Below are 22,343 nucleotides of genomic sequence, written 5' to 3' on the forward strand. Positions count from 1 at the left end.
CACTCCAGCCTCTCTCTGTATCGTTGTGACAGATTCGCGGGGAGGCCCAGATTGGGGACCCCACCAACCTGTTTGACGTCAAGCTCCAGTACGAGGCCAGAGGGAGTGTCTGTGAGTCCCACGCCCACCTCTACCACAAGTTTGTTGACGGGAAGTACCTCACGGGTGCCACTCTCAGCCCCACACAGACACATGACCCTTGGGACCTGCGCGTTGTCACCCTCCTTGGCGATACTCTTGGCAGGAAGTCCATGGAAGTAGAGTTTGCAGCTCCTGTCTGGTCTCCGCCTTTCCACCTTCGTGCAAACTACAGCAGGTCAGGGAGTCACTTTGATCTCCAGCTCCAGGGAGGCATGGAGAGGCAGGCTTCCCTCACACTCCTGGGCAAAAATGACCAGCAAGGCGACACTCAGGTCCTGGCTGCAACACTTGAGCTCCTGTCTCCGTGGACGTCTCCGGTGTTTGTGAATGTGTCCCACCAGTGTGGGCAGCGCGGCCTCAACACAACCCTTGACCTCCAGACATCGTGGCAGCCGCTGAACAATGTCAAGGCAGACTTCAGTGTTACTTATGTGAACAGTTCTTGTGTTGAGTCTCATTTCCAGCTTACTCATGAACATTTAAAAGTCCAGATGGACCTGACTCACAGGTTCACCAAGAGTGGACTCAGCAGTCAGCTGGAGTTCTCCGCCAACGCAGCAAGAGCCACCGGCAAGATTGTGTGTACGTGGGACGAGAACTTTGTCCCCCAGAGTGCCACGGCACACCTTGCCCTGCTCAACATGCTCAGCGAGCCGCTGGACCTCAACGCTTCCTTCATCAAAGGCATCAGCGACTACCACACACAGGTCCTCGGGTCTCTCGGGGACAGCCTGCTGCGGGTGGACCACCAGCTGCGGGTGAGCCGCCTCATGGACTGGGTGAGCACCCTCAGCGTGGTGCTCCCCAACAGACAGGACGTCCTGGAGAGTGAAGCGACTGTAAAGGTCGTGCCAGACTTGACATCCATGATGGTGAAATTTTTCATCAGATCTCCGTGGACTGAGGAGATAAATATGGATCTGTCCTCACAAAGAGTGGACGCCCTGAGGGAGACAAAGCTGGCCATGTCCTATGGCGAGTCATCCCTCGGCGAGCTGATGCTGCAGACGCCGGAGCCGCTGCATTGGCACCAGGCAGACGTGTCCCTCAGCGTGTCCTCCTCACACTTCACGGCCCTTGATGTGCAATGGAAGCACAGGTTTGGGGAGGAGACTCTGGCTGTGCTGGAAATCTTTGTTGATGATGAATTTTATTTGAAAGGAGAACAAAAACTGGTTCTCAGCAGGAACAAGCTGACACAGAGGTTTGAGGAGTTCCAGCTTGCCCTCACACTCAACATTCCCAGTAACAGTTTTGACTTTGAAACAAAACTTGCATTTCAGTCTGACTTCCGTGGAGAGTTCCAGGTGGAGAGTGGCGACCTGCTGGTGCATGTGACTTCCTTCCCTGAGACAGGGGAGATCTTCACCCTGGTGAGCCAGGGCCCCGTGCAGGAGTGGAAGGCCACGCTGGTCTATGGCTCTGACTCACCTTCCTTGCCAAACCTGATTCTTGCTGTTGAAAAGGATGACAGCAACATCTTCACTATTGAAAGCAAGTTTACAGAAGTCTTCCCAAAACTTGACGGCTCACTCACAATGGAGGTGAGCGGCCACAGTGGTGGGCCCTCAAAACGTGGCCATCTGCAGGTGACAGCAGACATGTCCAGGATCCAAGACTATGATTTCAAAGGAACAGCAAAGCTAGAGTCTAATTTTGAAGGATTTGAGAAGTTTTCAGTTGAGCTGAATACAGATGTCAACATGGAAGGCGGCACTCTGGAGGGCAAGCTTTCCGGAGCTCTGGGCTTCAATGAGTGGCACTACAAGACAGACTTGTTTGGCTCCCTTGAGCTGACGCACAACCGCAGCCTCGTCTACAGGAGCAAGTACACCCTGATGCACCGGCAACAGGTGCTGGACAAGAAGGAAGTTGACTTGGTGTTCCAAGCTGATAAAATGGAAGCTTTCCTCGGCAACATAACATTTATCCCCGGCCCTCAGGCGCCTCAATGGGGCCTCTTCTTAAGCTACAACGGCAGGACAAAGGAACTCCAAGCACACGTCATTCCCGGCAATGCAAGGAAGTACCAGGTCATGGCGCGCCTGGATGCCAGCATGTTCAGGGTGGACAGCCAGATAGTGAGTGAGGATGGGCAGCCGCCCTTCAAGGTGATCGCAGGAGACGTGAGCTGGACCTTGAGGCGGCGGAGAAGGCTGATCAAGTTGGACCTCAGCTCTGACTTCAACTTGATCAAGACCGTCAAAGGCGTGATCGGCATACAGCGCCGGAGAAGGTTGGGAGTCGGTGCGAAGATCATGGTCAACGAAAATGAAATCAGCGGCAACGTTACCTACACCCCGTCGGGCCCTCGGATCCCGGGGCGGGTGAGTGTGGAGCTGAAGAACGAGGTGCTGGTGCCCTTCAAGACAAACGTCAACCTGAGGTACTCGCTGTCGCCCGGCAGTGCAGAGACAAACCTCGCCATCGACCTCAATGATAAAAAGGACTGGCTAATAGTTGATGCCAAAGGGAGCTTGCCGGAGTCTTACATAACGTTGAAGCTTCCGTACAAAGACTTTGAAAATGTTACTGTGTCCCTCAAGGTGTCCACCAGTCCATCGTGGGGCGTCGTGGCCAGCGTGATCATGCCAAAGTTATGCATAAACATTGAAGGAACTCTCGACCCTGAGCTGAAGTTTGCCTCGCTGAGCACCAAGGTCCTTGAAGGCTGCGATCGCGAGCTCTTTGATTTTGAGTTGTGTTACAGATTCGACAGAGACTTCTTCAACCTGACGAGTCTTTGCCGGCTACAAAACTATGGTCTTCTATATGAGGTTGCAGCAGAGGGCAAAATGGAGGAGTTTTTGGATGGCAATCTGAAGGTGAAAACACAGATATATAACATTTTTTCTCTGGGCTTTGAGTGTTTATCCGCCTATGATGAAGATGATGGCTGGTCCGTCACGATCCAGGCACAGAACGACACCTCCAAGTGGACGCATTTCCTCTACAACCACAGGATCACAGCCAGCCAGAGTGACATCAACACAAAGGTCAATGAGCGGGCCTTGCTGTCCCTCAAAGCCCACTATGACGTCCACAGCGACAGGTTTGATGTGAACGGCACAGTGAGTCATACAATGTTCTACCTTCCATTCAGCGCAACAGCAACAGCGAGTGGGAAGATAGAGGAGAGGCAGGGAAGAATGAACCTCGGTCTCTCCACGTCATCTCCAATATTCTCCCAGGGCGATCTCCTGGTCACATTTGAAGCTGCCGAAAACATAGAGGGAACATTCAAGCTTTCCAGCAGCTTTGGCAATGCTGAGGCCACTGTGGTCCTGAAGGAAGCCTCAGAGCTAACCTCCATCACCTTTGACATGAGTTCCAGCCTCCACACCTTCCAGGAGTACCACATAGAGCTGACGCACCGGGTGGAAGGAAGCAGCCACCACATTTCTGCCGTCAGCAAGCAGGACGGTGTGGAGCTAGAGCTGCGGGGCTCGCTCCTTGATAAGGCAGAAGGCTTCCAGGCCTTAGTGAGCCTCAGGACACCTTTCAGGCCACTTGAAACACTTAACATGACCCTTGAATACCCTCGCCCAGACTCACCTCAAGGTCCTTACACGTTTGACATGCATGGGCTGGTAAATGGCTACAGTTACGGGGTGACCTGTGACCACCAGCATGACAACTCCTGGCACAGACAGAAGACAGGAGTGGTCATCGTCACTCCTGGCGAAGGTTTTGGCAACTTTTCCCTGAGTGCAGAGTATGATGTGTCCAGTCATGTCAGTGTGCTGCTGGGCACCTCTGAGGGAGACATGAGCCTTAAGGCCAACTGGGAAAACCTCAAAACTCACTTCATCCTGAGCATCAACATTGACCTGTCACAGTTTGGCTTGGGCAAGTATGACCTGCACTATGAACTTGCTCACTCGTCACAGAGGACTGAAACCCTTCGCCTTGAGTACAGCCAGGCACCCATCAGCTGGGCACCCGGCAACTACACCGCCCAGCTCACCCGAGGAAGGAACATGAATTTTATGGAGGTGAGAGTTGACATAGATGACCCCGGCTGGGCTGTGAACAAGACAGCTTACAGCTTTGGCTATGACCTCTATGCCAAGAAAAACTTGCTCAAGCTTCAGGGACAGTACCAGGACATGACAGTGAGTGCCGTCATAATGCCAAAGAATATAATGTCTCCTTTGTCAGGCAGTTTTAAAGTTCAGACAAACATTGAGAAATACAAAGCTGTGACGGGCTCCTGGAACCTGGCAAGGAGGTCTGAAGCCTTCCTGACCAAGGCAAAGCTGGACATCAACGAGCAGACCGTGATGTCCTTCAGCGGCCAGCTCAACCCTCGGCCGCAGGGAGCGTCAGCACCGTGGCAGGAGCTGGAACTTGACGTGCTGTTTGAGTCCTCGCTGACCCTGAGCCACCACTGGCACGCTGAGTACGAGGTCAGCACGTGGAGCCTGTCGTCCACCTACAAGCACGGCCTGGACCACTTCCACCTCAAGCTGCTGCCCAGACTGAGGCCCAGGGTGGGCACACTGCTGCTGACTGGAAACCTTCCCATCAGAGGCGTGTCAGAGTTTGGCCTGGACCTGAGCTACAAGCTGAAGGAGGTGTACACGGCCAGCCTCACAGCCTCCCTCGAGGATACGCACCTCATGACCAGTGTTGAGCTAGAGCCCCGGAAGAGCTGGAGCTCCTTCAAGGCCTCCCTCACCTCCCCCTACTTGAGGCCTGTGAGGGCGTCCCTGCTGTGGACCTTCAAGGAGCAGCCGTGGCTGGTGGAGTCCACCGTGGCTTACGGCAAGATGAGAGGGGAGCTGAAAATCAATGCAAACCCTTACGGGACCTTGAAACACCTGGAGCTTGAGATAAACCTACCATTTGAGTGTTTCCACAAGGCACTGCTGACAGCCAAGTACAGCACCAGCCAGGCAGGGCAGGGCCAGGCATCAGCTGGATTTGCTGTAAATAATCACACTGCAAATGTTGAAGCAAAGATCAAATATAATAATAATTTCAAAGTGGAAATCTCTGGATGGGAAAACATTTTTGGCACAGAGGGAGCGCTGGACCTGAGGTATGAAGGTGTTGGCAGCCGACACACTGGGAATGCTTCGGCGACGTGGGCCGGGCAAAAACTGTTCACTGTGTCTTTCACTGGTGACCCTCAAGGGATTCAGCTGGACATGAAGAAGGGTGAACTCACTTGTCTGAGTGCAAAAGTCACCTGGTCTCAAGTGGACATACAATTTATGTGGAACAGTGAAACTTTCTTCAACATGAGTGGCTCGCTGACACCACTCAATGACAACTATAACTTGGAACTCACAATCAAGAGCTCTGAGACCCAGCCTGTGTCACTCCAGGCCAGCGCCTCCACCAGGGGCAGCCAGGAGGGCCGGGCCTTCCTGCGTGTGGGGGAGAGGGAGTACAATGTCTCTGTCAGAGGGGACATTGCCAAGTTGGAGTCAAGCCTTGAGTTTCACCTCCAGTCATCGGACAGCCCGTACACACCCCTGGACTTCAAGGCCAAGTACAACCTCAGGGACTACCTCCGAGGCCGGATGAGCTCTCTGATGGAGCTTGGATCAGTCAGCCTTGAGTGGGGAGGGAAGCTCCAGCTGGTTGTCAAAGGGATGCAGAGCCGGGGCCAGTCCAAGATGAAGTTTGAAGTGGTCACCCCCTTCAGGTCACTCCCCAAACTCTACTTCGGCTACGACAGTCAGTACTCTCTTGCCAGGTCCAGCGTTGATGTCATGTGCACCGTCTACGTGGAGTGGTCTCAGAAGATTACATTCACTGGATATTTCAAACACATTAATAGGAATCTTGATCTTTTCATTGGCCTGACCAGTTCTTATTCATCTCTGGAAATGTTTGACATCTCCCTCAAGTCGAGCGACAACCGCATTGAAGTGCAAACAACGGTGAACAAGGACAAGTGGAATGTTACTTGTGACTACCAGCTCGTCCCCTTCTCTGTGACCCTCACGCTGAACACTCCACTGGAAGACTACAAGACCCTGTCCCTGGCTGCCTCGGGGTCCCTGCGGAGAGGTCACCTGTCTGCAGAGGCAGAGTTCACATGGACCAACACAATCAAGGTGCAGATTGAGGCTGAACTGTGGGACCTTGAGGTGAAGCTTTACACTCCATGGAAGCCAGTACAAGAAGCTTTCCTCAAGACATCCCTAAGAACAGAGAGTGAAGCCCTAATGTGGATGGCTTCCACAGGCTGGGGCCAGTCCTCCATCACCCTGAAGACGACCTACACCCCACAGCAGTTGAAAATTGTGGCCGAGTACAAGAAAGAGGGCACAGATGTCGGCCTCGTCATGTTTGAGTTTGCACCGCTGACCTCCAGAAAATACAAAGCCGCTCTGCAGGTCCGGACTCCTTTTGTCAGCTTGAAATCTCTGGGAATAGAGTTTGACATCAAACCAAAGAGTCACGAGTACATGATTGACTTCATAACCAGCAACTCCGAGCACATCCTTCAGCTGACAGCCAACAGGAAGCAGGGCAAGCTGAGGGTGCACCTGCCCATGTTTGGCAAGTTCATGTGGACGATGGAAGCAAAGGACGCGTGGCTCAGGCTGGACACTGAAGCCTCCCTAGCCCTGGGGGGTGCGGCCGCCCCCATGAAGGCCTCCCTCAGCTACCTCATCTCACCCGACGAGGGACACGCCAATGTGAGCCTTAAGTCTGAGCTCCCTCACCAGTGGCTGGAGTCCCTGAGCCTGAACATTACCGCTGACCATGACGGCACCTCCACCAAGGCCGTCGCAGCCCTGGCCTGGAAGCTCCGTTATCAGGAACCGTCGAGCCTTACCGCCGACCTCACTTCAGGCGTCAGCAAGAGGCATCTCAACACACTGGTAAAACTTGAAGGTAATTGTTTTGAGCATCCCGTTGAGGTGACGTTCATCTTCCCGTTGTTCAATCCGCTCGTGAAGGAAGGAAGTGTTGAGCTTGTGTTGGTTTACGGAGACTCCCTCAATAAGCTCCTGTATAAAACAAGGAATGAAGACAACTACATCGCTCTCCATCAGCTCGTAATAGATGTCCCCTGGTGGTCGTGTGCTGCAGAGCTGAGCCTCAAAGATGACACTTTCAGTGGCTCCGTTTCCTTCCCCCACACCTCGGATAAACACGCCCTCATCCTCCGGTGGCCGCACACCAGCCTGGAACACTTCAACGCCAGCTTGGAGCTCCACCTCCCCCACCTGCCCGAGGGAGGCATAAAGTTCAGCGGGAGTTTTAAGGCTTTGAGGAAATTCTCCTTCCTGCTTGGCCTGGAGGCATCGTATGGCCAGAAATCTATAAATACAGCTGGGTCATTCCAGTACGTAAGGAAACTTCGGCAGCTGAAGTGTGAAGGGGAAGTTGTCTCAAACTGGGTTGGTGATCACAGCCTGGAAGCCAACCTCCAGTGGCTCAGGAACACCAAGGCAGACATTAAACTGAAAACCTGGGCCCAGGAGCACAACTGCAGCCTGCTTGTTGATGTTAGCGACAACACTTTAGTGTTCAACTGCAGCTCCCCGTGGCTGCCATACGGGAAGTGTTCCATAAGAGGTAAAATTAACACTGACCTGAGCATCACCAAGATTAAGGCCGAGGGGGAGCTGGAGGGCTTCATGGAGGGCGAGAAGCTCAGCGTACTGGTCAGCATCGATGAGGAGACTCTGCCGGACGTGGTGGCCAAGGTGACTGTCAAGCAGGGCCAGCAGAAGCTGGTGTCACTCTCCTCAGGGGTCACCGTGAGGAAGGGTCTGCCGGAGGTCTGGACTGAGGTCAAAATGAACGGTGTTTACCCGTACCTGAGGGGAAGATTCCATTTAAAATTGGAAGACAATGAAAACAAAAGATCCCTGATGGTGTCGCTGATGGTCAGTTCCAAGCCTTACTCCCTGCACACCTCCCTGCACATTGAGAGCAGCAAGGACTGGAGGAAGAGGCAGATCATACAGCTTTTCTTCCAACAAAATGAGTTTGGAGTGTCTTCAGAAATGGGTCAACTCTCCGGGGCATTCCAGTTTAAAACCAAGTTCTCAGACTTTGAGTTGAGGGCGAGTTCTTCGTACTCCTTATCAACGGAACGTTCCTTTAAGATCTCCGTTGACAGCTCCATGGAGGCACTGCAGAGCCTTGTGTTTGCAGCGTGCCTCCCCGCCAGCAGCAGCAGCAGCAGCAAGACAGAGCTGCTGGAGGTCTACTTCCGAGGGCGAGGGGACCAGGAGGTGAGGCTGAACCTTCACTGCTTCCCAGACCCCGTGATGGGCTGGAGTGTCTGGGCGGCGCTCAGCACGCCCTTCACCAGGCTTGAGAGGTTTGAGCTGATGACTCCTCAGTTTGGCTACCAGAGTCACATTTTCCGAGCCTTTGTTGAGTTCCCCGGCCAGAAGGTGGGCATGGTGCTGGCCAGCAAGTACAGGAACAGGCTGAGCCCTGACATGCAGTTTAGTTTGTACTTACCATTTGAAAAATATGACATAATTTCCATGAAGATTGTCAGGAATGACTTGCATTTTAAAAATTACGCTGCAGTGGAGATGCGCGTCGGGAAGATGGGCTTCACCGCGTCCGTGGCAGACGCGTCGTACAGACACATGAACAAGTATGAGCTCCTTGTCGGGCTCAACGAGTGGAGCGTCAAGACCTGCCTGACGGTCCTCTGGATGAGCGGCAAAGGGAAGCTGCAGGTGGACTTTGCACCGAAAGATTTAGTCGGCATTCAGTTCTTCTCGACACAGATGAGATATCGCACGGACGAGGAATTTTTCTTTGATGCCAAGACAGACTCTCAAGAACTGTTGAAGGCACACTGGTCTTGGGGTGAGGCCAAGATTTTCTCCTTGACAACCCCCAGAGTGTACCCCGGACACATGGCCTTCCACCTTGAGTCTGGGCCGGAGGTGCAGGAGTGTCTGCTCCAGGCAACGCTCTCCACGGCCGCCGGAGGGTCTGGCCGCCCCTACGGCTTCCAGGTCCACCACAGGCAGCTGGCGGCGGGCCACACCATTGCCTTCCTTGGCCTGGCCCCTGGGAGACAGGTCCGTCTGGAGGGGACGCATCACATGAGCTGGAGGCTGATCAATGAAAGCCTGACACTGGAGGTGGACAAGAGACAGGTGGGGTACACAGCCTTCCTGCAGCAGGAGCCGGGGCTCTTCAGCAGCACACACAGCGGGGGGCTGCTCCTGGTGCTGCCGGTGCACAGCGTTCAGCTCAGCACCAGGTTAGACTCAGCCGTACGACAAATAGATTTTTCATCACAGTTAAAGTGGGGAAGAGGGAAGGCATCAAGGAAACCTCTCAACCTGAAGGTGCAGTACAACGACTACTCCATCCTGGGCAAGGGCAGACACCACCTGAGGGCGGTGCTGAGCCACCCGGACACCAGGGACATCAGACTCCAAGCCAACCTGACCCGCAGCCTCAACTCCTCCCTGCACGGCGTGGCAGAACTTGTTGACGACAACTCCCCCGAGATGAAGGTGGTGGCCACGCTGCAGGCCCAGCCAGCGAGGCAGGACGGGGAGCAGACCGTGAGCCTCAGCCTGTCCCAGCCAGCCTCCAACCTGAGCCTGCTGGTGGGGGCCCAGCTGAGGCAGTCCGCCACCCTCAGCGAGGCCCAGTGCCTCCTCCAGTACTACAGCCTGGCCTCAGAGGACTGGCAGCGCCTCAACCTCTCGGCTAGCCTGGAGGCCGAGGGCGGCAGGCGCGTGGTGACAGTGGCCACCGCGGCCCCGGAGGGGGGCTGGGGCCGCACCTGGAGGGGGGCGGTGGAGGGGCGGCCGGAGGAGGCGTCCGTCCTGGTGGAGGGAAGCTCCGACGGGCCCGGCGCCGCCTGGGGGCTGGGTGCCACTGTCAGGAGGCGGCTGCCAGAGCTGCACGTGTACCTGAGCCTTGGCAGCCAGCAGGAGGTGCAGCAGCAGGCCAGGCTCAGGCTGGGTCTGCACAGCCCCGTGGAGGCCGGGGCCGCCCTGGACCACTTCACCTTTGGCCAGTGGCACCGAGACTCAGCAGCCCTCGGCCTCAGACTCACCTCGCCTCACGTGCTCCAGGCCTTCATGGAGTTTGACCCCTCCCTGGACTACAGTGCCGAGGACTTTGTTGCCAGACTGGCGTCACCGCTGCACAAAGTCACGTCAACCTGGCAGAGGGAGGCGGCTGCCGCCGTCCTGGGCACCAGGCAGTGGGTGCAGACCGAGCTTCCATCAGTGTCCGGCGTCCTGGTCAACAGACGGGTCCTGGAGGCCGTGTGGAGGAGTGAGAGCACCAGCCTGAGGAGCTTCATCACAGAGGCCGAGGAGGTGCTCTCAGAAGCCAGTGGCCACGGCTCCCTCATGTGGCAGGAGCTGCTGTGGCCCAGGCTCCAGCAGGGCCTGAGGCTCATCACTGCTGCGTAGGTCAAAATGTCTTTGTTTCCTTGATACAAATATGATCCCTCTCCTGCCTCAGCTGCTTAACTTCCAACAATCGCTTCCTCCATATATTTGCAGGGAACACTTAACGCTGCATGTTGGGGTCATTTTGGTGCTTCAAGCCTATCAGTTTGAGTCACTTTGGTCCTTCAAGCCTTGCAGTTTTAGTCAGCTTCTTTAAATCATTCTGAAAATCTATGTAAATGAGCTTGTTGATTTTCTTTCTGCCAGGCACGCGTGGGCTGAAGACAAGCTTGAACACGTCCGCTACAACATGTCGTGGCTGCTGCAGGAGTGGATGTACGCTGCTCAGCTGAGGTGGAGGGAGGCCTCGTACAAGCTGTCAGCCCTGCGATACAACCTCAACATCTGGTGGGCTCGGTAAGTGTCATCGGGGGCAGCTTTTGTTCGGAGATATTTACCTTCAATGTCACGCTGATTGAAGTAAGAGAATCAAGAGAGAGAGAGAGAGAGGAGAGGAGAGAGGGAAGAATGGTGAATGAGAGAGTGAAAAATAAGTGAAGAAGAGGAGGAGGAGGAGGAGGAGGAGGAGGAGGAGGAGGCGTAATAGATTGAGAGTGAGAGAGAGACAGAGAGAAAGAGGAGAGAGGAAAGAGGGTGAGTGAGAGAGACAGAGACAGAAACAGAGATAGAGAAAGAGGGAGTGAGAGAGACAGACAGACATAGACAGAGATAGAGGGGAGAGGAGAGGAAAAAATAAGAGAGAGAGAGAGAGAGAGAGAGAGAGAGAGAGAGAGAGAGAGAGAGAGAGAGAGAGAGAGAGAGAGAGAGAGAGAGAGAGAGAGAGAGAGAGAGAGAGAGAGAGAGAGAGAGATAATGTCACATCCCCCCCAGCACTTCGGCCAACATGGGGAGACAGCTTCACGCCACCATGTACTGGGTGGCGCGGACCATCAACGGGGCCAGGGCTGCCGTGGACGAGTGGGCCACAGCGCGTATGGCCACTCTACGGCCCCACTGGCAGACCATCACCTGGACCATGCAGAGGTGAGCCATTTTTATATCAATCTCAACATCATCAGGTATTATAAGCCACCTCTTGTTCCTTTTGCCTTGGTTCAGGGCGGTGTCGAGAGAGCGTTTTTTATTTTTTTTATTTTGTTGATGTTCTTGTTGTGTTGAGGAAGATATGAGGAGGCTGAACGTCACGGAAGAAATGGCTGTGGACCGCCAACAGTGGAGGAGGCTCATGTCCCATCCAACCCCACCATAGGGAATAAATGGACATTGAACGATGATGATGATGATGATGATGATGATCTTGTTGTTCTACCCTTGAGTTGCTTCCCTCCCTTGCTGTAAAATAAATAAATGAACAGCCTAACCTAACCTAACCTAACCTAACCTAACCTAACCTAACCTAACCCAGTGCACCCAAGACACAGATGATGAAGGTTGAAGGGATTGGAGAAGAATATGAAGGAGCTTTTATATCAATTCCATCGTCATCAAATATTATACAGTGCAGAATCCATAACCTCAGCACTCCCAAGACACAGATGATGAAGGTTGAAGGGATTGGAGAAGAATATGAAATCAAATATTATAAGACATAGATGATGAAGGTTGAAGGGATTGGAGAAGAATATGAAGAAGCGTTTATATCAATTCCATCGTCATCAAATATTATACAGCGCAAAATCCATAACCTCAGCACTCCCAAGACATAGATAATGAAGGTTGAAGGGATTGGAGAAGATGAAGAAGGAGCGTTTATATCAATTCCATCGTCATCAAATATTATACAGTTCAAAATCAGTAGCTTCATCACACCCAAGACACATATATTGAAGGCTGAAGAGAGTGCAGAAGAAGAAGAAGAAGAAGAGGAAGAGAGACCATTGAAACATAAGGTAAACAAACGTAACGAGACTCGAGAAGACCCCTTAGTACACTGCCTTGTCTCCTTCAGGTACTGGGTGCAGCTGACCAACACCGTAACCTCCGAGTGCTGGTGGCCGGTGCAGCACGCGGCCGGCGAACTCAACCACTCACTGATGCAGGTGAGGAGGTGCCAGTCCAGTCCTTTCATTCTTCTATCTCCCTTTCCTTTTAATTAATATATTACTCCTTTTATTGTTAGTATTAGTATTGTATAGAGGACCTGGAAACAGTGCTCAGAAGGGAAAGACTCCGATGGTTTGGACATGTAAAGAGAGCAGGGGAGGATACAGTGCTGGGAGTTTTGGAGAGATTAGAGGTAGAAGGAAGGAGACCAGTTGGTAGACCTAGGAAAACGTGGAGAAGGTGTATACAGGAAGACTTGGCATTGATGGGATTGGATGAGCATCGGGCAGAAGACAGAGTAGAATGGAGGAGAGCCATAAAGCGTCCAACCGCTCAGGAAGAGTGAAAACATGTCATGTCCCGGACGTTTATTTTCTCTTTTTCTATTTTCCTACACGTCCTCTGCGTGTATCGAAACACACGAGAAATTAATCAAGACAAGGTGAGGGTATTTGCCGGCTGCCTGGGATTGAACCCGCGACCAACGTGACGGGAGAGCCACTCCTTACCGAGTCGGCCAAAGAGGTACCCCACTGGCTAAGTGGGTTATGGGAGGCTCGTTCATCAGGCATAGTCGCCGCACTACAGACGGACATTAAACGAAATGATGATGATAATTGTTCCTTTTCCACTCCTTCACTCCTTGTCAACCATCCAAATCTTTAACAACATAAGCATCAGTCTTCAAGCCTTCTCTTCAACTGGCCACTAAAAAGTTTTAACAATACAATAATAAGAGGGAGAAGAAGAATTTCCGGCAATACTTATAACTATACTTACAACACTTAACCTATTTTTTCCCTTCCCGCATCTCTATTTTTCCATCCTTATTTAAATACTGGCTTTACAGAAGGAATATAAATTTACTTGGACACTTAACCTGGTAGCAGCGATGGGCCAAATTTGCGGCTTTACCGTGTAGCAGCGACGGGCCAAATTTGCGGCTTTACCGTGTAGCAGCGATGGGCCAAATTTGCGGCTTTACTGTGTAGCAGCGACGGGCCAAATTTGTGGCTTTACCGTGTAGCAGCGATGGGCCAAATTTGCGGCTTTACTGTGTAGCAGCGACGGGCCAAATTTGTGGCTTTACCGTGTAGCAGCGACGGGCCAAATTTGTGCCATGATATAAACCCCCCAAAATAAATGATACATAATCTGATTACAAATCCTTTGATATATATGATATGAAATAGTTTGTGTGAGGGGTGATTTTTTTCTCATTTTTCTCGCTTGGAGGGACCATTAAGAAACATGATCCCTGCTGCTACCGGGTTAATACTTTAGTCACTGGTTAACAGAACACTCTATGTCTCTCAGGGCCTAGGCAGCGGCTGGTCCACCCTCCGAGCCTTCCTGCAGCCTGAGACAACCCTTCCCGTGCTGTACAAGGGCTGGCAACACACCTCGGCCTGGGCGCACCAAACCCTGGACAGCATGCAAGGTGGGGACTCAGGCAAGATAGACAGATAGAAGTGTGATAGACAGGTGGATAGAGATAGTGATAGATAGATTGATCGATGGAAGAGTGAGAGATAGGCAGATAAATACTTAGACAGTGATAGGTTGAATAATACAGCCCTACATAGATAGATAGATAGTGATAAATAGATAGATAGATAGATAGACAGACCAGCCAGACTATCGAAACAGGAGTATATATAACTGGTAACTTCTGAGGCTGCAACAATACTAAGAGAATGTAAAGAACCGTGGCATTACCCTAAAGCTTGCAAACAGATCCTCACCTTCTTTGTCCTTCCCTCCACCCAGACACAGTGCAACAGCTTCAAGACTACGTACACGGCCCTACCCTCTTTGGATACCGCCAGAAAGTGTACCAAGCTCTGAACACTGCCTGGGAGTACTCGCGACCTCCCCTCAGTGATTTTGTAAGTTTGTTTGCCTCAAGAAGTGATTTCATATGTTTGTTTGCCTAAAGAAGTGATTTTGTCGGGTTGTTTGCCTTTAAGAAGTGATTTCGTAAGTTTGTTTGCCTTAAAGAAGTGATTTCATATGTTTGTTTTGCCTTAAGAAGTGATTTTGTTGGGTTGTTTGCCTTTAAGAAGTGATTTCATGTGTTTGTTTGCCTTAAAGAAGTGATTTCATATGTTTGTTTGCCTTAAAGAAGTGATTTCATGTGTTTGTTTGCCTTAAAGAAGTGATTTCATATGTTTGTTTGCCTTAAAGAAGTGATTTCATGTGTTTGTTTGCCTTAAAGAAGTGATTTCGTATGGTTGTTTGCCTTTAAGAAGTGATTTCGTAAGTTTGTTTGCCGTAAGAAGTGATTTGGTAAGTTTGTTTGCCATAAGATTGAAGTGTTGACCTAGTTGTGTTTACCTAGTTGTAGTTCGTCATCATCAAATATTATAAATTGCAAAATCAGTAACCTCAGGACACTCCTTTGTGCTGAGTAAGCTCCTCCTCAGCTTCCTCAAAAACAGTGTATTTTGCCATGGTATCCTCCACCCTTACAGGCACAGAATGGGGTGTCAGGGCTGGTGCCTCACATCACCAGAGCCGTGGACAGGTCTCTCGCCTTCCTTGGGCAATACGTCAGCAGGATGCAAACACACGCCACTCACGGCAGCCTGTACAGCAAGATCAATGCCTTCACCGTGGAGGCCTATAACAAGGTGAGGTGGTACATCACACAAGGGTTAATGGCAAATTTTTAGTTTTGAAGAGCAAGAAGAAAGCTACTGTTAAGGCTTGTGTGATGTAGTTGTGGATGTGTTTGGAAACTGTAATGCCTCAAGCCAAACCCTCACAAGACAGGACCCTTGATAGAGCCTTACAAATGGGCTATCTTCTGACATTCTAAGCAGCACAGATAGGTAGGTATAAGTTGACTACTACTGTTGATGCCTACTACTACATACTACTATTACTTCTCAATGGGCTTATTCCTCAATGAAGGCTCTCCTAGATAGATAGATAAATAAAAACTGATAGATAGACAGATAGATAGACCTGCCAGATAGTCACAGAACAGGAGTATAATTGGTAACTTCTGAGGCTGCAATAAGTCTCGTGTGAGCTGACCTTCCCATGAGCGTGTCTGCTTAATGTCCTCCCAGGTGTGGGTGGCGTGGCAGCGCTGGAAGGCACAGAGCCAGGCCGACACAACCCTTGCCAACGTGCTGAGGGAGATCATCAAGAAGTCACTGGACCTCAACGACGACATCTTCATGAAGTGAGTCTGGCGTTGAAATTATGTTTTTACCCTCCTCTGTAAAGGTATTAATCACTGTGACTAGGTTTTATAGCATCCTCAAATGAGCCTTTTAGATTCATAAGTGAGTAAGTGCATGTTTTGAAGAGTAAGAAAACTACTGTTCAGGCTTGTGTGATGTAGTTGTGGATGTGTTTGGTAATTGTAATGCTTCAAGCCACACCCTCACACTCCTCTCCATATCCTTCCTTTCCTTCTCCTCCTTCTCCTTCCTCTCCCTCCCCTGTATCTCCTTCCTCTCTCTCCCCTCCTTTTCCTTCCTCTCCCTCCCCTCAGTCTCCTTCCTATCCCTCTTCCCTATCACCTTCCTCTCCCTTACCACCTTCTTCCTGTCCCTCCTCTCTTGATAGAGCCTTACAAATGGACTATCTTCTAACTCTATCTTTGTTGTGAAATGAAATGAGAAAATACCATTGCAGAGGGAAGGCTTTTAGATGACCAAAATGCCTAAAGTCACATGAGAGGACACTTGATAGAGCCTGTTGCTGTTCACAATATCTCTGGTTGTGTTGGTGTTTACGACCTGTTAGTCTCCCGGGTCCAGTGTGTCAAGCCTTGCCTCTCACCGTGTCTCCTTGCAGGTCATACGTCTTTGATCCTGAGGTGGAGGGTCGAGTGTTGTACAACCAGCACCTGCCTGTGGCCTGGCCTTCCTTCCTGCAGACACCCCACTGGCACAACCTGGGATGGGAGGTGAGTCTTGGCGGCTTACACTTGTAGGAAATACACTTTTATTATCCCGTCCGCTGTGACTGGCATGGATTTCGCCTTCACTGGTAGCCTGGTAACATATCCTCCCAGGTCTTTCTCTGCCTCCATGGTGGATAGTGGAGTATTTCCCATGTGGTGTTGGTATGTTGGATATCCCCTCCCAAGGTGCAGGACTTTACATTTTTCTTCATTGAATTGTAGCAGCCACTTTTTGTTCCATTCCTGTAGCTTGGTGATGTCTTCTTGTAGGAAATCCAATCAAGGAGTTAATGACACGGACTCTGGTGTTAGGGGTCTCTGATAAGGACTAAGGACACATTCCTCCCTGCAGAGTGATGTGGAGGAGGCTCAGAGGCTGCTGCAGGAGGGTGTGGAGGTGCCGGCCAGCAGGTGGGGAGCTCCTTGGATGCGCGGCTCCCTCCTGCCTCCATTTGTTGGCACTGCTGTCATCTCGGGTGAGGCTCGTAATGTGTGTCTGTGAGATATAAGCTTTCCTCTCATTCTCTTTCCTCTTGTTCGGAGCAACATTTAGTGGGACTTTTTGTTTTTAGTGTGTTATTTATGCCCTTGAGCTGCCTCCTTTGCTGTAAAAAAAAAATAATAATAATAATGCTGCAATATCCTCGCCTTCTGAGACTCCCCCATGTCCACTTCTCGGAGGCCTGGCAGTGTGGTGAGAGACAAATGTGGCAATGTACGGTACCTAATGAGCAGTGCCTTCCCTTCCTCAGGTCAGCACATCACCACCTTTGACATGGACCACTACCAGTTCCTTGGGCCGTGTTCCTACCTACTGGCGCATGACTTCGTGGGCCAGGACTTCACTGTGGTGGGCGTGTACCAGGCGGAGGCAGGTGTGGTGGGGCTTGCCTCCATCCAGGTCCTGACGCCGTCCAAGAAATTCGTCCTCAGTGTGAATGGCTCGGTGGACGCCACACGACCACATGCTGAGGTGAGGCAGCGAGTTTGTTTCTTCCTTTTATTTAAACAAGATGAAAGAAAAACTGCTTGCAATATGCTTTTTCCCATTAACCCATCTGCTGCGATTGGCATGGATTTGGCTTTCACTGGTAGCCTGATAACACACACTCCCAGGTCTTTCTCTGCCGCTGTGGTGGATAGTGGAGTGTTTCCCATGTGGTATTGGTGTGCTGGATATCCCCTCCCAAGGTGCAGGACTTTACATTCTTCTTCACTGACTTGTAGCAGCCACTTTTTGTTACTCTCCTATAGCTTGGTGATGTTTTCTGGTAGGAAATCCAGAGTCAAGGGGTGAATCACTCCTCCCATAAAAAAAGAGTTTAGAAGAGTGGCCAAAAGAGCAGAGGGGACTGGCCCAGTGTAAAAGAAAACTGCTTACAACATGCCTTTTTCCCATTAAGTAAGGCAAGTTAGCTGCAAGGAATGATCTAATTTAGTTCCAGAGGTGTTCTGACATTCCCTTCCTGAAAGAGCTTAAGCTGTAGCAAGGAGGAAATACCCTAGAATGAAGGTTGCTCCAGTGAAGGGGATAAAATGATGTCTTGAATAATAAAACAGAGATTTCCAAGCCAGGGATGAGGATAATATCACTTTTATTGTTCTAATTTGAAGGTAATGAGAAGTTGCTCTATATTAAGCACTGAAAGTAGTAATGTTTGTGTTGGGGTTAGTAGACAACTGAATGTACTACTCTACAGGTGACCTAAGCTAATTGACCTGAACTCCTTGTACAGGTGCACTCTGCCGGGGATGTGAGCAGCCTCAAGGTGGGTGGGGTGCTGGTGAGCTGTGACCAGGTGAGCCACAGCTGCTCCATCACTGTCTCCGGCAAGTACTTTGGCAGGTAAGGCCCGAGGGAGGCGCCACCTGGGCTCAGCGCCATGTTCTTTGTACCTGCCAGTTATCAGCACCAACAGGAAAGAGTGTTTGGAAGATACATGTGAAGAAATGTCTCTTTTATCATCATTAGTTAGTAAAGACATTTATTAAATCCATTATGTACACATTTGCAATATTTTAGCATATACATTTTCGTCATGATCCTGTGGTTGGTGCAGTAATTACATGAGAGGCAGAGAATTTTAATGTAATCCTCATCCCTGGCAGACTGGCAGGCCTTCTGGGTAACTACAACCACGAGCCGTCCGATGACAGGCGGGGCCCTGATGGCCAGGCCTCCAGCAGCCCGGCCCAGCTGGCCACCTGGTGGGCCATGGGGGACAAGCCTTGCTACCAGGTGAGGACAGCCTGGCACAACTTGTACTGTGATCTGTCTGTGTCCAGCAGCCAGACACGGTCCAAGATGCTTCTAATAGTTTGTCACTGATGAGGGGTCAGTCCAGTATACTTTGGACAGTCTTGAGTAATTGAAGGTCACTGACAACTTTATTGAGTGACTCCTCCCCTTGACCCCCCTCAGTAAAGCTCTGACAGGCACACTTTATTTATTCAAGTGTATCTGGTCTTGTTCTCTCCTTGTTGACCCGAGGCTGCCGGCCAGCCAGGCAACACAACTGGAGTTTACAGCAGCAGACTGTGATGTGGCAGAATGCTCACAGCCATGCCTGTATACACTGTCACTAATTGTAATAAATGTACATGCACTTTCATTCTGCATATACTAGATAATACATTGTTTTTCTTTGTTATCTCCAACCACCAGGCCAATCAGGCAGTTGAGGTGAATGTTACCTCACCGGGTCTTGATGTGGAGGAGTGCTCTCAGCTGTTCCTGAAGCCTGGCAGCCCCCTCAGCGCCTGCTTCTACGCCGTCAACCCCCGGCCATACTTCAGCCAGTGCCTGGGTCCCCCGGGCCACAGTGGAGGGGAGGGGAGGGCAGGCAGCCTCTGTGGTGCAGTAGCGGCGTACACCACTCAGTGCCTGGCGCAGGGATTCTGGCTGCCACGGCCAGACCAGTGCAGGGAAGGACGTGAGTCTGGCCTTCACCTGATCTTAATTAAGCCTCATGGAATCACAAAGTTCACGTACATGTGTGAGGTTCAGTGCAGTATAAGTTTAAATGCAACATTTAAAGCTTGACCAGCATTCACACAGTAAAAACAAGAAAAAACTACAATGGCAAATAAACTAATCATAGTCCAAGGGTCTAGTTTATCCATGAGAATAAATATACAATAGACTGCACCAATGTTGCATTATTTTTACCAAGGCTGTTCACTACATGTAACTTGTAACTGTTACTACGTAGCTTGTTTGTCCCTTCCCTTCAAGGTGAGGAGCAGAGCCTCAGCAAGGGCCCTGTGCAGAGTGGCTCATGTGAAGTGCCGGGAGGGGAGCCGGTGCCCAGCCGCTGGGCCAAAACCTTCCGTGGGGAGACGCAGGGCTCAGTCGATCTTGCCTTCGTCATAGAGCTTGCTAATTGCAACAAGGGCAAGAACCTGCAGCAGCTCCTTCAGCTCGTGAAGGTCCACATGAGGAGAGCTGGCAGCGGTGAGTGCTGGAGGCTGCCTCTGATGGTGCCTTGAGGGCCTGGCTCCTTGCCTTGCCTGACACACTAACAGTTAGCTGAGGCCCCATAATGACCCCATCTTTAGCAGACCCCTGCGTGACTGTCCACCAAAGTCTAGTACTCTTTACGACTCCTCAGTGATTGTGGTAATGGCAGTAGTGACAGTGATGATGACAAAGGTTGTAATAATGACATGCTGATGCTGACATGGGTGTTTGCCTCCCTGTGGTGCAGAGGATGTGCGGTACGCCCTGCTGACGGTGCAGGAGGGCAGCACCGGCCATCCCTCAGCCTTCATGGGGGAGGTGGAGATGATGGCCCTTCTGGGAACCCTCAACCTCCAGGGCCCCAAGGATGACCTGGGCGGAGCAGCGGCCGTCATCTCTGCTGCCAAGCGCCTCAGGTCAGCAAAACGAAAAACACAACAAATACTAATTCTTTGTTACATTCGTCCTCTGTAGAGCCACATCTTTCATCCCTTTGAACCTTCCCGTGCTGGATAATAAACCTTTCAGACAGGACATTAGGAACACATGCTTTCCTGATACTGATCTCTCTTTTGGCCACTCCTCTTAACTCTCTTTATAGGAGCAGTGATTTGAAGGCTTTATTTATTATAGTTTTCTTTTTTTTGCCCTTGAGCTGTTTCCTTTACTGTAAAAAAAAAAAGATTGGTGTGTGGTTTGTAGGTGGCGTCCTGGAGTGTCCCGCATCATCGTCCAGCTGTCCTGCCGCCCGTGTGACGCTGGGGAGGTGGTGCATCAGGCCTTGCAGGAGAATGACGTCAGCTTCCACCTCGTCACCAAGCACAAGGTTACGATGGCCGGACCCAACCCCAAGAAGAGCAACGCCATGGCTAAGAAACTGCTGGGCTTTGATGACAAGTTGGGCTATACTGTGAGAGGTCAGTCAGGCAGGCTCTTAACCTTTTGCTGGTGTGTATAGTATTTATTTATTTATTTATTTATTTATTTATTTTATTTTTTTTGTCTGGAATCCCTAGCTATTATGCCATTCTCTTCTTCTTCTTCTTTTTTCTACTTGTTCTTGTTTTCTGCTTCTTGTTTTCTTTCTTCTTCTTTTCTTCATCTTCTTGTTCTTGTTCTTTTCTATTTTTTTCTCCATTTTTTCTTCTCCCCCTCCTCCTCCTCCTTTTTCTACTTGTTCTTGTTTTCTGATTCTTTTTTCTTTCTTCATCTTCTTGTTCTTTTCTACTTTTTCTTTCTCTTCATCTTCATTTTTCCTTTTCCTCCTCCTCCTTCTTCTGTCTTCTTCCTCCACACACCGTCTCCAGATCCTCTTCCGTCTCCCAGCTGGTCTCCTCCCTTCTATCTCCACCTCCACAGCTCCTCGGAGAACCCTAAGCTATACCATTACTCTTCTAGCCTTATTTTTAGTAAACTCAGAAGCCTAGTGCACAAATATACCCTTAGTCCTTATGGTAGGACAGCAGTAGTAATGTATGACCCTTGCATCCTCCAACCAGACATCAAGAAGTTTGCCGGGACAGAAAAACTCCGTACCGCCCTACAGGAGCCTGAGGGGTCGTGTGTGAGGGCAGCACAGGCCTCCGGGGGGTCTGTGTTTAACATGAACAAGTGGATCCCCAGCAAGGAGGTAAGTCTGGCCCAGTATCGCTTATCCAAAACTGACCTCCCTTTTGGTAACTCTATACTTTTTTTTATAGGAGCAGTGATTAGCAGGCTCTTTTGTCTTTTTTTGCCCTTGTAAGACTTTTTACTGTAAAATAAAACTCCCTGGATAGCCACGGAGGTACAGAAAAAGGAGGAAGGAGTTTGTGGGTGTGTGTGGAAGGGGAGAATGAGAGAGGAGGAGGAGGAGGAGGAGGGAGGGAGGGAGGGAGGGAGGGAAGGAAGGAAGGAGGAGGATGAAAGAGAAGGAGGATGTCTGTCTGTCTGTCTTTCAAGAGGGACGTATCAACACACCTTTCGATATTACTCTGATATTATTTTTCCGGTGTCTTGTCACATTTGGAGCCGAGTTTTACAGATATGTATTTTCTTTTTTGTGTAGCTCTTGAACTCTCTCTTTCACTGTACACAAAGGTATCATATTAGTAACTTCTTTAATACAAATGTTCTCTCGTGCAGGTCCTCTCAAAGAAATTCCTGCGAGTGCTGAGTCAAAGAGTTGCCGTGAGCAGCACCGCCCCAGAGTGCCAGAACTGCCAGTGCGTCGGCAGCTCCACAGAGATGAAACTGCAGTGCCGCAAGTGTTCTGATGAGTTCAGTGCACCAATGGAGGGGTCAGCGGGGGTGCCAGAGCCAGCTGAGGGGAGCCAGGCAGCAAGGGTAAGGCTGGCACTTGATATTCCAACATTAAGTTGTCTGTAACCATGTCTTCTTTTCCTCCTTCCAATCT

General features: G+C 50.7%; 2 protein-coding genes across 2 annotated transcripts in view; both read left to right on the forward strand.

The window, feature by feature from the left end:
* The window catches only part of LOC127007956 (zinc finger and BTB domain-containing protein 17-like), a 56,369-nt gene extending 42,926 nt beyond the window's left edge, over nt 1–13,443 (forward strand). The window contains exon 16 of the transcript XR_007760720.1: nt 12,760–13,443. The gene's annotated coding sequence lies outside the window, so the exon portion shown is untranslated. The remainder of the gene's footprint in view (nt 1–12,759) is intronic.
* The window catches only part of LOC127007955 (uncharacterized), a 46,908-nt gene that overhangs the window by 22,563 nt on the left and 2,002 nt on the right, over nt 1–22,343 (forward strand). Inside the window, exons 27-45 of the mRNA XM_050879501.1 lie at nt 33–10,519; nt 10,770–10,919; nt 11,394–11,546; nt 12,472–12,562; nt 13,884–14,007; nt 14,337–14,455; nt 15,041–15,199; nt 15,644–15,759; nt 16,380–16,491; nt 16,841–16,964; nt 17,241–17,461; nt 18,225–18,334; nt 18,598–18,727; nt 19,154–19,421; nt 19,724–19,942; nt 20,196–20,364; nt 20,651–20,865; nt 21,448–21,578; nt 22,073–22,273. Coding sequence (XP_050735458.1) covers nt 33–10,519; nt 10,770–10,919; nt 11,394–11,546; nt 12,472–12,562; nt 13,884–14,007; nt 14,337–14,455; nt 15,041–15,199; nt 15,644–15,759; nt 16,380–16,491; nt 16,841–16,964; nt 17,241–17,461; nt 18,225–18,334; nt 18,598–18,727; nt 19,154–19,421; nt 19,724–19,942; nt 20,196–20,364; nt 20,651–20,865; nt 21,448–21,578; nt 22,073–22,273 — 13,299 coding nt within the window. The remainder of the gene's footprint in view (nt 1–32; nt 10,520–10,769; nt 10,920–11,393; nt 11,547–12,471; nt 12,563–13,883; nt 14,008–14,336; nt 14,456–15,040; nt 15,200–15,643; nt 15,760–16,379; nt 16,492–16,840; nt 16,965–17,240; nt 17,462–18,224; nt 18,335–18,597; nt 18,728–19,153; nt 19,422–19,723; nt 19,943–20,195; nt 20,365–20,650; nt 20,866–21,447; nt 21,579–22,072; nt 22,274–22,343) is intronic.

This window comes from Eriocheir sinensis, chromosome 36, assembly GCF_024679095.1.
Source record: "Eriocheir sinensis breed Jianghai 21 chromosome 36, ASM2467909v1, whole genome shotgun sequence".
Lineage (NCBI taxonomy): Eukaryota > Metazoa > Arthropoda > Malacostraca > Decapoda > Varunidae > Eriocheir > Eriocheir sinensis.